Here is a 14,688-nt window from a genome sequence, read left to right as displayed (position 1 = left end):
TTCTCAGGACAATCCTGTGTGTGTGTGGAAGTCACTTACCACTTCCCGGCTGGGTGGATGGAGGCTCAGACTCCTGAGTGAGGATGCATAAGGCTCAGGCCACCTAATTCCTTTCCAGTCAGTATCCAGAGTTCTCTCCGTCTTCCTGGGAGGTCTTGGAGTTTACTCTACACATCGTGATGGTTTGGGCTAACTCCTGCCTCGTCGCTAATAGCAATTTTCAGGCTTTACAAGGAGAGGGCAGTAAAAATGAACCAAAAGCCACAGCCCAGAAATCTTAAAGGACATGTGAAACAAATCATGATGTGACAGAGGATTACTCGCTTAGGTATATAGAAAGGGGGTTCCTTTATAAACTTCCCGCTGCTTCCCCAGAACATAAGCACTGCATGAAATGAGACGTTCTCACGCAATGGATGTTTGGAGTCATAAAATAAAGACCGAGCTATCATCTGAGATGAGAAGGAAAGGCCAAGAAAGCACGGATACTTACTGTCTTCCACATCCCAGCACTGGGTGATCGGGTCCCCGTACTTCACGTCTTGGCGCCTTGCCCGCCTACGGAAAGGGGTCACCTGATTAGAGCTTCCAGGAGAAAGCTGGGGTGCAGAAAAGCCTCTTCTGGGCTGGGGTGTAGCTCAGTGGTAGAGTGCCTGCCTAGCATGTGTGAGGCTCAATCCCAGCACCTCAACAAAAGAAAAACGAACACAGCTACGGCTGACATTACAGTGAGACCTGCAGAGTCACACCTGCATTTCTCCTCTTCATAAATGGGGTCACTGTTCCAATCAACCGAGGTCAATTTAAACACTTCTGATAGCGAAGTCTAATAAAATTCATTGAACACTGAGAGTATCTGGATTTTATTTAACTACCATTCTTTTTCTCTGACTTGACCAATCATTAATCAACAGAACAGGTGAAATATAATTAGAATCCTGAAGATTCAGATGGCATGAGGGCAACTCTGTTCTCTTTGTCAGGCGCTGGGAAAGCAATAATGTCTGAATGAGTTTAGCAAGGGGCAGGAAAGGAAGCCCAAGTTTGAAACCTCGTATCGCACAGTGCGCAGCTACATAGGTTTGCTCAAGCAATGGATTTAACATTGCTTGAAGAAGGTCAAGTTTGATACGGCACATACGGCTGCATGGTGTTTGTATGTGTTGATCTGTACCTCATATTTTCCTGTAATAATATAATAATAATAATAATAATAATAATAATAATAGCATAAAGGCTTCTGCATTATGTCCCATATTTTCCTTCAGAGAAAAGAGCAAGTATCATATACAAAAAGAAAAACCTCTACTATATCTCTGCTAAGTATGGCTTACATTCTTACGGTATGTTTTCGCTGTCTTTGGCCATACTCTTTACTCTAAATTACATTGCGTTTTAACTGATCCATGGCAACATAAAAATACACATGCTGTATGTACTAAAGGAGCACCACATGACTTTTCTGTATGTGTGCACACTGCGTAATGTTTAAGTCAAGGTAGACACCTCCCTCTCCACACACCCCTCACTTCTTCCTGCTGGGTACCCCACCCCTTCCTTGCTGTGTGTGCAGATGCACAGAGCCTAGGCCGCCTGCAGCCCCTGCACTTGGGCAGCCTCCTCCTGGCTCCTGTCTGCAGGGCCCAGGGGCGTGGGTCGCCTGCTCCTCATCCTGCTTCCTGACTCCCCTTACTCCAGTGCCCACCTCAGAGATCAGAGAGGCAGCATACGCTTTCTCGATTGTCTGGGCTCCACAGAGCCAGTGCTGACCAGACGACAGCCCATCAGAGAGCCCTCACCATGCACATCTTTAGTCTCACATGGAGTTGGTGTCAGCTCGGGGAAACACCACAGTGGTGTCTGCAAAAGCAGAGGCAGAGTCTCGGGACCTCAGAGAGGAAAAGTTACGACGGGACGGGGTGCGCAGGGTCAAGAATGTTTTCAAATCTTGGCTTCTTAAGGAACAGGGCCGATTCATCAAACTGAAGGGTTATTGCCAACTAATGAGCATTCTGGTTTTTAGCTCTCGGAGAAGCATCCCCTGAAGACTCGCTATGATGGGTTGTATGCTTTGGAGAACATGACACAAAACTTCTCCTGAGTTTTTATTTTTAACTCTGAATAACTGCCTATATTCATTAATTTAATTCAGAGATGTGAGAGAACAGAAAATGTGTCCTATGTTTAAGTTTCTTCTGCTATATCTCATGCATTCATCCTGTGATTCCTAGAATTTAGAATTTCAAAAATCAGGAGTGTCAAAACAAAAAGTATACCTGTAACTATGACTAGCATGTTTATCTCTTATTTTGTTTTTAAAAAAAGGGAAAATATCACAATTTTCTAACATTCTACCTCAAAGAAAATATACTTTAAATATTACTTTAAAAATAATGTTACTATAACCTATATCTAAAAGTAATTATTGCATATTTAGTAAGTGTTGGGCATGTTGATAGCCATTTGAGTTGCTTCTCCATTATTTTGGTATTAAAATAATGTTGAGAAGAATCCTATAACCTTGTGGTATTTTGCACATGTGTGCAGAGAATAAATCCCTAGCTGAGAATTCTTGGCTCAAAATAACATTATTTCCAAGAGCACATAAAACAATGATCTATGAAGAACAGGAAAACAGGCTACTGAAATGTCTCGGAGTGAAAGAAACTGACCAAATTAAAGTTATTAGAGTCAAAATAAAATTCTTCCAAAGCATCGGAATGCACAGTTTGTGGTACATAATCTGCAGCTTTAAGAATACATATCTTTATAAATTCTTTACCAAACAGTATAAATATGTGCATATTTAGAAATAAGAAGGGAGGAATGTATAAAAAAGTGGTGAAGGAAAACGCACTTTCAGTGGTGTGTGACATAAACGAGCGGCAACACTATAAACAATGTCTCAGAGATTTTCAAAGCTCCACAGGTCTGAATTTCAGGACACCTGGTCTACCCACCTTCAGCACGCAGTTTTAGGTAAAGCTGTGAAACAGCGCTTTGCTGTTCCACGCCTCCTCAGAGCCAGTGCCCTGTGGATTTCTGCTGAACTCTGGGAGAGGACATGAGTGGCCCACATGTCTGGGGAAAGCCAGCTGCCTGGTGGGGGTCGGGGTCTCACCTCTTGGACGTGGGCGCATACCGCGAGCAGGCACTTCCGTCCCAGGCACAGTAGGGGTCTCTGGCCAGGCAGCAGTCTGCACACGCCTTCCCGTAGGTGTCGCATCTGTGCAGGGAGAGCTGCACTAACCCGTCTCGGGAGCCTATGTACAACTGTTGCTGGAAATCAGACAAAACACATGCATCAGAAGCATCTCTTAGACCAGTCTTAGCAACTTGCTTTTCTTAAATACCTCTTGGTAGCTCTAAATCTGTTTCTCCAAGGTGCTGCCCCTACGAACACTTGCACAGGGATATATCTGAGAGGAAAATAAGGCCCCCTCCCCTCTCCCCACTTTCCTGGTTGGACCGTTTGGTGCGAAGACTTTGATCCTGAAATGGGCAATATTCTCTAAAGTGCAAGGCAGCTGTCGGTGCTCTGGGAAGGTCCAGACCAGCAGCTACCCTGAGGAATGAAGACTTCAAACCCTTGCTCCACAGCAGGAAGTGCATGCTGGGGATTTTACCAACCACACAGGCAATTGGCACAATGAAAGGTCCCTCTCTGGCATGGCTCCCTGTGCTCCCTGTGGAGAGGTGACTGCAGACAGAGTTTGGAAACTTTCCCCCCAACTTAATTAACCACCGCATTTGTTAAGGAAGTCCTGACCCCTGAGAGAATTTGGGTTGGGAGTGCTCGGGGAATATTTGGTGTCCCTATGAAGGGAAGACTAAGCAGGCTGGAGAGATCCCGTGTCACAGGGTACTAACAACACAGGCAGTGGAGTTACATTTTGGAAACCGGCCATGAAAAGCAAGCACTCTTCCCCACTTGTCTCCTCACGAGTGTCTGCACTGCCCCCGGGAGTATAAACACAACCTGCGTCTTCAGAGAACCCCGTGCCAAGTCTACAGGGACCTTCCGAGCTGTAGGTGAAGAAGCATCTCTGAACCAGCGGCCAGCAGAAGCGACATCCATACTGAAGCTACAGAGATCTGCCCTCCGTTTCACCGCCTTTTAGATTCTCACCTGGGGCTTCCCTGGCCTCTAACTGCAATGAACACTGTTTATGGCCTGCTTTATTTAAATTCGCTGTAGCATTTGAGATGGTGACTTTTCCTAAAACTCTGCACTTTTTCCTATTCTCTTTCGTTATTTCTACCTCAGACTTTTGTCTCCTTTGCGATTCCTTTCTTTGAGTTACATGTGGGCTTTTCTTCTCTATTCCTAGTCTTTATCCCCTTTCAACAGTGTGAGCACTCAGAGGCATCTTGGAAACCAGATTCTAGCCCGGGTTTCCCGTGTCTCCTCTGCCATCGCCGAGACGGGCCCTGGGAGCCGCCTGAGACTCCCGCTCCCACGTTCTGCCCATCACCACCTCATCCCACTCTCACGCGGAAATCCCCAAGCTGTTTCCTCTCCTCCCTTCCCACCACTGGGCCTCTGCTCCCGCCCTCATCCTTTCTTTTCTGGACGTCTTACAAGTGTTCCGATGAGCTCTGCTCACTATGGCTCCTTCCCCTGCACGCCCACCTCCCCACAGGACCCCATCTCTGCCTCCCACGCTACACAGACTACTGCTTTAAAGGAAAATGTGACAGGGATGGCCTGTCATAATGCTTTCTGTTGTTTTTGAGACAAATTATCAAATGTTATGGGAGCACACAGCAGGATGAGCCTAATCTCAAGCCTGACTTGATCGCCAGGTTCATTTCTGGTGCCTTCTCAACACTCACACATCCTCGCTTCTGTGGCTTGGGAACAGAACCAGAGAAGCAGTGCTCTCTCCTCCTCCCGACTTCGCCAGTGTCCCCGCTGCCTGGCCCGCGCCCCTCTGTCCGTGCCCTTTATTTTATCTGGCTCCTGTAGTGCTGGCTCTCTCTGAGCGCCCTTTGCTCTCTCACTGGCTCCCTCGCAGGCTCCTTCCTTCTCCTGACTCTCTAGTTTGCATTTCCCTCTTACTCTGCATCCTGAGCACGCTCCTCCGTCTCTCAGCTCTACCCCCGCCTCGGGAGGGGGGTGCTGTCCTGCACTCATTTTCTGAACACTAGAAGCCCAGCACAGGCCTTCCAGAAACACATGCTGGATAAATGAACAAAGGATGGAAAGATCCGAAGAAGAAGAATCCTATTCAGATGGTTCCCTGATGCAGGTTCTGCCATGGTAGGCAGATTTGAACACACACTGTCATGATTTTCCTAAATCTTGAAGATGCAGGCAGAAGTGACAATGTAAGGCTCAGTCTCCCAAATTAGGTGGGCATTAGCGCATCATAGCTGGGAATGTGGAATCCCACTGTGCAGTACTGTGTACCAGTATTCTCATGAGCTTCCATTTACTCTGCCGCTCCATGTCCTGTCTAACTGTGCGTCATATGCGCGAGCTTTTTCTAACTTTGCTCTCAAGGAGGCCGATTCTGTGAGTTAGGTACTGTGGGGCATGAGGAGGGCTGACACACTCTTTATTCTCACTCTTAGGCTCCCAATGAAAACCTTTTAAATGGTCAGGGCTAACTCTTTACACGTATCTCTTATGCTGTGGACAGGCAGACGTCCTTCTGAGGGCAAAAAACTAAACTCTTCAGAACAAAGAAAGGAAAAGATAGTGTTCAATTGATGAGCTCTCCCATTCTACTGAGGCAAGGCTAAAATAATGGTTTCCAATCAATAATAAGAGAAGCAAATAATCTATAGCTTTCTATACTATTTACAACTTAATTTCCGATTTCAGTGGATTCATCAAATGAACTTTGTTCCAAGCAGCGTGTAACTCTTGTGGTTAACTTTCGCATAAAATGAGAAAGTACCTGCTTTAGAGACAGCTCCATGGTCAGGATGCTCGATGGGTGCTGAAAATAGAAGCTGGTGTCAGTAAAGATAATTGTTAACAGTCTTTTATATTAAACCACTATTTTTTAATCTTATACCAAAGAACGCAGAAGTAAGTGTTCAGACTCAAAAGGATCTCAGTGTTTGCAATTTTCTTGCAATGTGTAGTGGTTCTACCATAATAGAAATGATGGAAATAGTTGTCTTAAAGTATCTGGTTAAAGAAAAAGACCTAAATGTACAAAGAAACACTTTGCATTGAAAATTGTTCCCAGTTACGCACAAGTCTTTTCTTTCTTCAAAATCTGTTCTTAACTGCTTCCATATAATTCAGACTAGTGCTGACAAGGACATCTCCATAATTATTTATTGTCTCTTTCTGCTCCTAGACTGACCACCGATTCAAAGGCCTGTCCCAGTGGCAGAGCTCTGAACATTTGCCCTACTCCCCGTGCATATCCATATCCTTTAGGGTATGCTTCAAGATATCAGTGCACACAATTTAAAGATAGGAGCCAAGGCCCACTTTGTATGCAGGTAGTGTGGTTCTATACTTACAAGCTAAAATCAGAAATGTGAACATAAATGTCGTTAAACAAAAAGGACACTTTTTTTTTTTCTTAACAGTGGCCAGGTTTTATTAAAGGTAGGAAAAGAAACAGCTTCTGCAGAGCAAGTTTGGACCAAGAAAAAGTAGGGTAAGAAGTACTTACTCCCTACAGAGAGAGGTCGGGTCAACCATGCAAGAGAGATCACAGTGGCAAAGTGGGATCATTTATCAAAACTACTCCATGTGTCTCTCATTTATCTATTTATTCACCTACCATCATCCTGAATTTATAAATCAACCAGCAGTAGCAGATGTTTAACAAAAGTTGTCAAAGAGAATTTGTAAGTGCGAAAGCTCTAACCAATAGCTTTTCGTTATGAACTTTTAACAATGGCCAAACTCATCAAACTGTGTAAACCATGGGGGGTTTTTGTTTATAAAATACACCTTAGTAACCCTGGTTGAAGTAATCTAAAAAAAAGAAAAGGAAACAAAATATGGTCATTGTTCAGTTTTAACAGTGAAGCCAAGCAATTTCTCTTGACCACCTCTCATGACCACAGCATGGGCTTGCTCGGGTGGGTTTATAGGTGTGAGGTGGGCTTTGTGTCAACCTCTGGTTCACTCTTATATTAGATCCTGGCCTCTCCCTGACAATCACCCAAGGATTTCATTGGCTCAGACAGCTAGCAGGGCTATCCTGCTTACCTCCCCACTATGATCTTCACAGGGTAAACAGCACCCATGGCTACCCACTAATTACCCGGAGGCCCTCTTGTGTGGGGGCTGTACTTCCTCTCAGGCAATAGACGCTCAGTGGAAACAGTTATGAATAATCAGTGTCAGCTAAGTGCTATAAAACAGCACAGCGTATTTTTAGAAAGCTTTATGAAGGCATAGAATTTTGTTTCTAATTTTTTTTCAGGAGGTAATTTTAAATTAAGTCCCATCGAGGTTCTATAAAGAATGCTACAATTTAAATTTAATGCTACAAGTCAAAGACATGACCAAACCTTGAGGCTCTCTCGGAGGGCTCTACTCTTTCAGAGAGTCCAAGTAATCTGGCCTACATGAGGAATTACCATTAGGACAGTCATGCAATCCTGCAACCTAGTTTGTTTCATTTCTTACAGAAAAGCAAGGATGCATGATCTATTTGCTCTTCCATCTTTCTCAAATTTAGTTGGAGAAAAATCACTAATAGAGTTGGGTTTATAAAGCAGGGAGACATCTGTGTGCTGACTGCAGCAATTTGTGTGCTAACGCGTGGGGACTGCGGTCATGAGAGGGGACCTGGAGCTACCAGAGGCTCTGATCCCTTCTCACTCGCTTACAGGACTTCATCCAGCACTGAGCGAGCTCATTTCCAAGAGGAAAGCGGTGATGCCTATGAAAGCGTGCCCTGCACAGGGACATGCCCGGCCCTGCACTCTGCCACCCAGGCCTCACCTTGAACACCTGCAGCTCCTCCAGCACCACCTCCTCCACGCTCCACTTCTCCTTGGCGATGCTGACCACTTTGAGCACTGTCCCCACATCTGAAACGGCATGTGATCTGTGATTTCCTGCTTCTGCACACAGTCTGGGTGTAAGCACGTCCCTAGACACCTTCGATTTGTTCCTTTCCTTTTAAAACACTTCTCAAGAAAGCAGGTCAAATAAAACATACAAGAAATGAAATTCATTGCATGTGATTTACCCTTTCTGAAATGTTACAGCCTTTAGCTAGTAGAAGAGACACATAAAGAGAACTTTAAAGCCCATATACTCAGAGTATGCTCTTAATAGAATATCTAAGCTTAACTTAAATATTGTCTGAAATTATAGCAGAGATGAAACAAAATTTCATTTTGATCTAAAAAGTTAAATACATTAAAATAACTAATTGTCTCCCCATGTACTTACGTCTCCCTATAATAAATATTTGCTCAATGCTTATTATATCCAATTTGCCACAATATGTAAGATACATGTATCTTTTAATAATGTTAACAAATAGATAAGAAATGATCGAAGCAATTTATAGGGGAAACTGTAGCTCCCCAAATGTATTCTACCATCAGAATCATTGTTAATGGGCCAGAAACTAATTTTGTTTAAAATTGTTTAGTTCAACTTAATAGACAACAGAAGATTGACAATGTAAAGCAAAAATTGATGTTTAGGAAAGATGTTTCAAATACATCATTTTATACTGCAGTTCCACCAGGTGGCATACTAACTCATAAGATAAAAGAAAACTAGAAAAAAAATAATAAATCCCATTTGATCATTAATTTGTATGAAACATACTCTTCAAATTCTGAGTACCAGGGCTTGATTACTGGAACATACATTGTAATTTTTCTAAATGTACAAAATAGCTTAGATTGCTTAATATTTCTCAAGATCGCTGGGATCTCTGAAAAGAATATTCATTTTCTAAGTGTTGAAATTAACTATCTTAACAGTGCCTGATTTTCTCAGTAACAGTTGCCTAGTACCACCTAGTGGCTGAATCGCATGCAGAGACATAATGCACGCTAAGCCGCACACTGTGAGAATTTTTAAGGACCAGTGAGTGAGTCCATGCTGGACCCTGCAGCAGGCAGGAGTCTGCCAGTCCTGGGATCACCCGTCCTGGGTGCAGCTCCTGGAGTTTCCACAAGTTGCTGGCCAGGCTGAGTCAGTGCCTGAGGACCTCGAAGTTCATCACACACACACACACACACACACACACACACACACACACACACACAGCTTCCTAAGAAGCCTGTGTTCCACAAAGCCATGGAATAATCCTAAAACTGCCTTCCACTCTTAAAAACCTGTTCCCACAAAAATGTCTGTCTGTTAAAGAGCAGTTAATTTCTGTCTCCATTGTATGACCTACTCTTATCTAGGAGATATGCTTATGCTTTCAGGAGACACGTTCTCTGCTAGAATTCTCTGCAGAAGTAGATTATGACTCTTCTTACTTTTGAGATGTCCAAATAAATAGCACATCATTTTTTGAAAATATTTTAATTATTTCATAATTAATTACTAAATGGCTAGAAATGAGCTCCACTGATGAGAGCAAATAAAATTCATTTTAACCCTCAAAATTCAAGAACAGAAAAAAATCTCCAAAACATTTCTACTTAAAGGCCATGCGAAGTAACGCCTAATGTTTTAGAAACCCTTGTTAAGTCAGCTAAATTAGTGATACTGTAGTTCAGGTGAAGGCAGACTGACTTAGAGACAGGGAGACCTCAAGTCTGACCATAAAACCCAGCGGCTGGCCCTCTGTGCTTCATTCAGTAAACAGGTTGGGGCCTCTAATCAATAACAGGCCCATCACAGACATAAATAAGTACAAGTAAGATTGGGGTCTCAAACAGCTGGCAGGCACTAATGATTATCAACTAAAAATATGCACTACAACATTTAAAAACCGCATGCAGCAGGTTGGCCAGTAGCCACTCCTGCTGGTTCTGCCCACCGAGTTACCAGGAAGTTCTGATTCCCATCACTGCTGGGCCCTCCCGTGGCAGGCACAGTGCAGGTGGAGCTCACCTGTCCCGAGGAACATGACGTCGTACTGGCCATCCTCGGCCACCACGTGGTCCACTACAATCTGGGTGAGCCTGTAGTCCACATTGATCCGCTTGAAGGTTGGGCCTCCCGAGGCTGGGTACACAGCCTTGTACATCAGCGGGTGCCTCCGGATGAAGCTGATGACGTCGTCGGGGAAGTCTCTGGTGGACTTGATCAGCGGGTCGTAGGTCTTGCTGGGGCACTGAGCAGTGGGTGCAAGGAGAAAGACATGTCATGCACCAGAGAACCCACTCCGCCTTCCCTGGCCTGGAGGCGGATGTGGCCAGGCTGGAAAGGTGGGCAGACATGGGCACGCACCTGCCCGTGTGTACATAAATGCCCTGTTCTCACTTCAGTCTGGTTTTCTTCCTCAAAAACACTCTAAATTAGATGCATTCACTGGAACTTTTTAAAGTTTCCTCAGTCAATTCTTTTCCTAGAAAGACTAATTACCCCCAACAAACACTTTCTATAACATACTTGAAAAGGAAGCTGAAACAGCTGTAAAGAGCTGATCATCGAACGTGAGACTATCTAGGAAATCATTTGCAATTTCTTTTGAGTACATTTATGATTTCAGTTCAAATGAAATCATGAGTATTCAAAATTAAAAGAGCAAATCAATGAGTCACAAAGATAATACCAAAAGAATGTCTTACCTTGAAACTGTAATTCCCTAGTTTTGTTGAAACTGGTGTGAAAGTCCTACCCTGAGCCTCCTAACAGCCCTCCAGGAGGGAGCCCTGCAGCCCCTGGGGGATGCCCCTCACCCTCAAGTCTCTTCCCCATTGACTTTCACTTTCTGCTAAATAAATAGTTAGCATGACCTGCCCTCTGGTGGTAAAGTAAAAAGTCTGAATTAGCACAAATCAAATGAACTTGATGTGCTTTCATCCAAAAACACAAAATCACTTTACCGTTTGACATATTTTCCCAGAACATACATACTCTCTGGCATCCTCAGCCTAATTTGTTTCAAAACGTTGTGATTTCGATTCTTTATACTTAATATGTGTTATGTACAAGTACCAACTGCCTACAGTGAATCTGGTCATTTAGTACTGTAAACATGTGCTGATAAAAATAAATCAATAAGTTAGAAACAACTAAAAGGCACAGAATATTATAAGTGAGAAGGTTCTCTCATATGTTAAAATACTGTTATCACATCTGAATCCTTAACGGATTATGAATTCTTCGGGATGGAAAACTTCAGTTGATGGACATTGGTTTAAAGAATAGCATGAGTGACATCAGAGCAAATTTGTATGGGAAAGTATCTTTTTCTCTGATTGTTTAGATAATCTGGATATAGTCTCCCCAAACTGAGCCGCGCATTCTGGGCACACCTTTGATTCCTGTCAGTGCACTCCGATCCTCACGACAGTTGTTCCTAGGGAGCTAAAGGTCCAGGAGATAGTTACAAGCATGACTCTGACCCAAAGTTTTAAACCACTAAACCACCATGCCTTATGATTAGCATAAGCATCCACGCTGTACTAAAATAAACTGTTACTGATTTTCTGTAATTCATGCGAGAGCGCCTATCTTTTGTAAGAATCTCCCATGCCAGGCAATAAGACATGGATCCTCTCCTGGTGGCTACTTATTCAGGCCAGCACTGCAGCCCGGAGGTGGGAACCCCCCTTGCACACCCCTGGTACTGACTCCCTCTGTAAGCGGTGACCTGGAGGTTGCTCTGCAGACCCAGACCTGTGCGATCAGTCATGGTTTCCACACTTGGCCCTCACCGAGTGGAACCTGTCAACCTGGCAGCAGCAGGGAACCTGTCCTAAAGCGGTTAAGCAAGAACTCCAAGTGGACAAGGAGCTCGACTAATGAAAGCTTTCACAGTCACGGCTGTGCACTGCGGGCGGAGGCTCAGGCATTTCCAGGGCTTCCAGCTTTTAATCCCCGTGCTCTAGTCTGGTTGGTCTATCACAAAAATCAAAGCAGGGCAAGATGGAGCTTGTGCTACACTTTTGAAAGAGCCTCCAACTAGAGAAGAACCCTCTTCTGACTTGGTAGCTGTAGTGATCTGGTATCAAACTTTCTAGAAGAAAAATATGAGATTCAAGCCACAATTTTCATCACAGTTTTAAATAATTAGAAAGTTTAATGTAATATAGTTCCACTGCATGAGAAAATAAATGTTTTTCTTATTGTCTGCCTCTGACAAAGTGTAATAAAATTTAAAAAAAGGAAAAAGAAGAAGAGAAAGGAAATCTGGTTTCTATTGCCTATTATGCAATGCTTTCTGGAAATACGCTTTCTTGACAGCACTCTGTCCTCTCGTCGCTCGCCCTAGTGTGGAGAAGACTCCTATGCTGGCCCTGCCTCAGTGCCAGGGTCAGGTCAGCACTGCCACCCCGGGGGTGGGGAAGTGGTGTGGGGCAGCTGCCCCCGAGGTCTAGGAAAGGACAGGATGGGGGAGGCCCCTGCTGTCAATCAATCCGATGGGATGTCAGCCTCGATATCACAAAGCAAAGGGGAACATAGATCTGAAAACAAAGTGCGAGGCCAAGCAACACACTCAGGTAAGAATGCAGACAGGTTTCAGGGAGCAAAAACACCAAGTGTAGGGAGATGTTGTGTCTCAGTCAGTATCCGCCGCACACGCCGAGAAGCCCTCCTTGTGCAGCTGGGCACCCTGGAGGGAGGCGCACTGCACATTTCCCCATCCCGGTGCCCTTTCAACCTCAGCTGCTCGCCCACTGGCCTGATCGCCTCTCGGTCTCTCTTGCTCTAACAGTAACTCAGGGACTCAGCTGGGCCTTCACGTGGTGCTGTTTTGAGAGTCACCAAGACAATTTATAAAGTCTGGGGGAAGGAAGAAAGCAACAAGGCCAGGCAAAGGCAAGTTACTCCCTGGACTTTCAGATGGTGGCATCTTGCTGAACTGCTGGTGCCACCGGAGACTGAGACCCGAGATTAAAGGGGGCCTGACCAAGCCTGAGGGGCCCAGCCCAGGGCACCGGCCGCCAGTGTTGTTGCCGTGGCGGCAGCCACCAGCTAGGTGTGACCGTGTTGTGCTTGGCACAGTGCGTGTTTGTGTAAGGCCTTTAGGAGTGGAGTGGGAAGCAATGGATAAGGGAAAAGATGGATCTTGTCCAAGGAGAACTCTGCCCTTGGCCAGGCCCCAGCCAGCTGTAAGCAGGCTTCTCCTACAGCTGCAGGCTCTCTCTGCAGGCAGTGGCTTCCTTTCAAACAGATCTCCAGGACCAGGAGTGTGGCACACGAGGGGCAGCCAGACTTTTGCATTTATCACACAAAATGCAAGCCTGGTAAGTGCCACCTTACCCCCTGATTATTCACCGGTGAGTCAGCCTGTGAGAAATCCTGGAGACCCAGCAGCAGTGTGCAGAGGTGAATGACCTGCTCTCTGGTTTTAAGAGTCGTTTTCTCTTGCAAGAATTTTTATACCAGGAAAAGCAATATAAGTATAGCACCAGGAATTTGAAGAACCTGATTTTCAAGGCAGCATTAGGTCTGTCTGACACAGGTGTGCACACACACACACATACACACACATCAGTCAATAGGGAACATTAATTTGCGTTAGTGCTAGGGAGAACCAGGGCCTGGACCCGGCTGCAGAACAATGGACAGGTTGTGTCCCATGGGTCCACAGAAGCCATGTAGGAGCTCGGAGCCTGGCCTGGGGGTCCTGACCCCTCTGCTGTCTTCAAGGACAGCCCTAGAGGTCTGGCAGTGATTTGGATTCTGGGAACAAAACCAAGTTGGTCACCCTGCGAAGCAGGAGACTGTCCTCTGAACTGATGTTAAGATAAAAACAAAGCAAAACTCACTAGGGAAGAGGTGTGAGTGGGCCAGCAAGGTGCGAATTGCAGGGCTGCATAGCTTTCTGCACATTTAAATGGGTTAGAGAAGAAATGCAGCAGCTGTGAGAACAGCCCAGCGTTCACAGCAAAGGTAGCAAAGCGCAGTCCCAGCCTTCAAGCATCGGAGCGAGACTGCGAGGGAGCTCCCACAGGCTTCCGTCCCTGTGTGCTGACACCGCAGGCCAGCACTGTCAAACCCAGGGGAAGGTTTCATGCTATTTTTGAAGTATGTATTTTGCTTTGACCCGTTTTACCCATGTTTGAAAGTCAGTCGCCTGCCTGCCTTGTAAACAATACTCTAACATAACGGAGTTGGCATAGTTTATAACCCTTCTCCTCACTATTTTAGGTCTTCTTTAACTTAACAAGGACACCAGACTCTCGGAGCCACCAGCTATTGGCTGAAAGAAGTTGAGATGGGATGGAATGTAAAATCTAGGCGAAAATGAGGTGCCTGAAGAATTTCAATTTGTTTTCAGCTGCAGCCTAGAGATTTTAAGGAAAACCGTGGTACAGTTGGGTTTCTCATCTTAATCCTAGTAGAAGACCCCTGACCCTCAGCATGTGCCGTGTGCACGGTTACCCAATGCTGTGGGGCACTGTTACTGCCGGTTCTGACCCATCCTGGTGGTCTGCATTTGAGCAGGACGACAGTGAGCAAAGCCGTGTCAGACTTAGTGATGTCCCCAAGTGTTCAAATAAAAAAAATCTTTCTCACGTAGCAAGTGTGCAGGACCAGGGCTGGCCACAGTTCTGCCACTGCTAAGATGGATTTTTCAGGGGACAGAGAATGACAAGGGCCTGGTCTTT

At 45.1% G+C, this 14,688-nt stretch overlaps 1 protein-coding gene across 4 annotated transcripts in view; it reads right to left on the bottom strand.

Annotated features, from left to right (window-relative positions):
- Positions 1-14,688, bottom strand: part of Sema3d (semaphorin 3D) — a 161,851-nt gene that overhangs the window by 15,547 nt on the left and 131,616 nt on the right. For all 4 annotated transcript variants that reach the window (XM_063237392.1, XM_063237403.1, XM_063237411.1 and 1 more), the window contains exons 13-17: positions 10,016-10,238; positions 7,928-8,016; positions 5,907-5,948; positions 3,122-3,279; positions 494-558 (exon numbers count right to left, since the gene is read on the bottom strand). In XM_063237392.1, coding sequence (XP_063093462.1) covers positions 494-558; positions 3,122-3,279; positions 5,907-5,948; positions 7,928-8,016; positions 10,016-10,238 — 577 coding nt within the window. The remainder of the gene's footprint in view (positions 1-493; positions 559-3,121; positions 3,280-5,906; positions 5,949-7,927; positions 8,017-10,015; positions 10,239-14,688) is intronic.

Source organism: Cavia porcellus, unplaced genomic scaffold, assembly GCF_034190915.1.
Source record: "Cavia porcellus strain 051 isolate PalLab524CR breed Dunkin Hartley unplaced genomic scaffold, mCavPor4.1 scaffold_2, whole genome shotgun sequence".
NCBI classification, from domain to species: domain Eukaryota; kingdom Metazoa; phylum Chordata; class Mammalia; order Rodentia; family Caviidae; genus Cavia; species Cavia porcellus.
The sequence above is the reverse complement of the archived record's forward strand: the minus strand, read 5'-3'. Positions and strand labels throughout refer to the sequence as shown.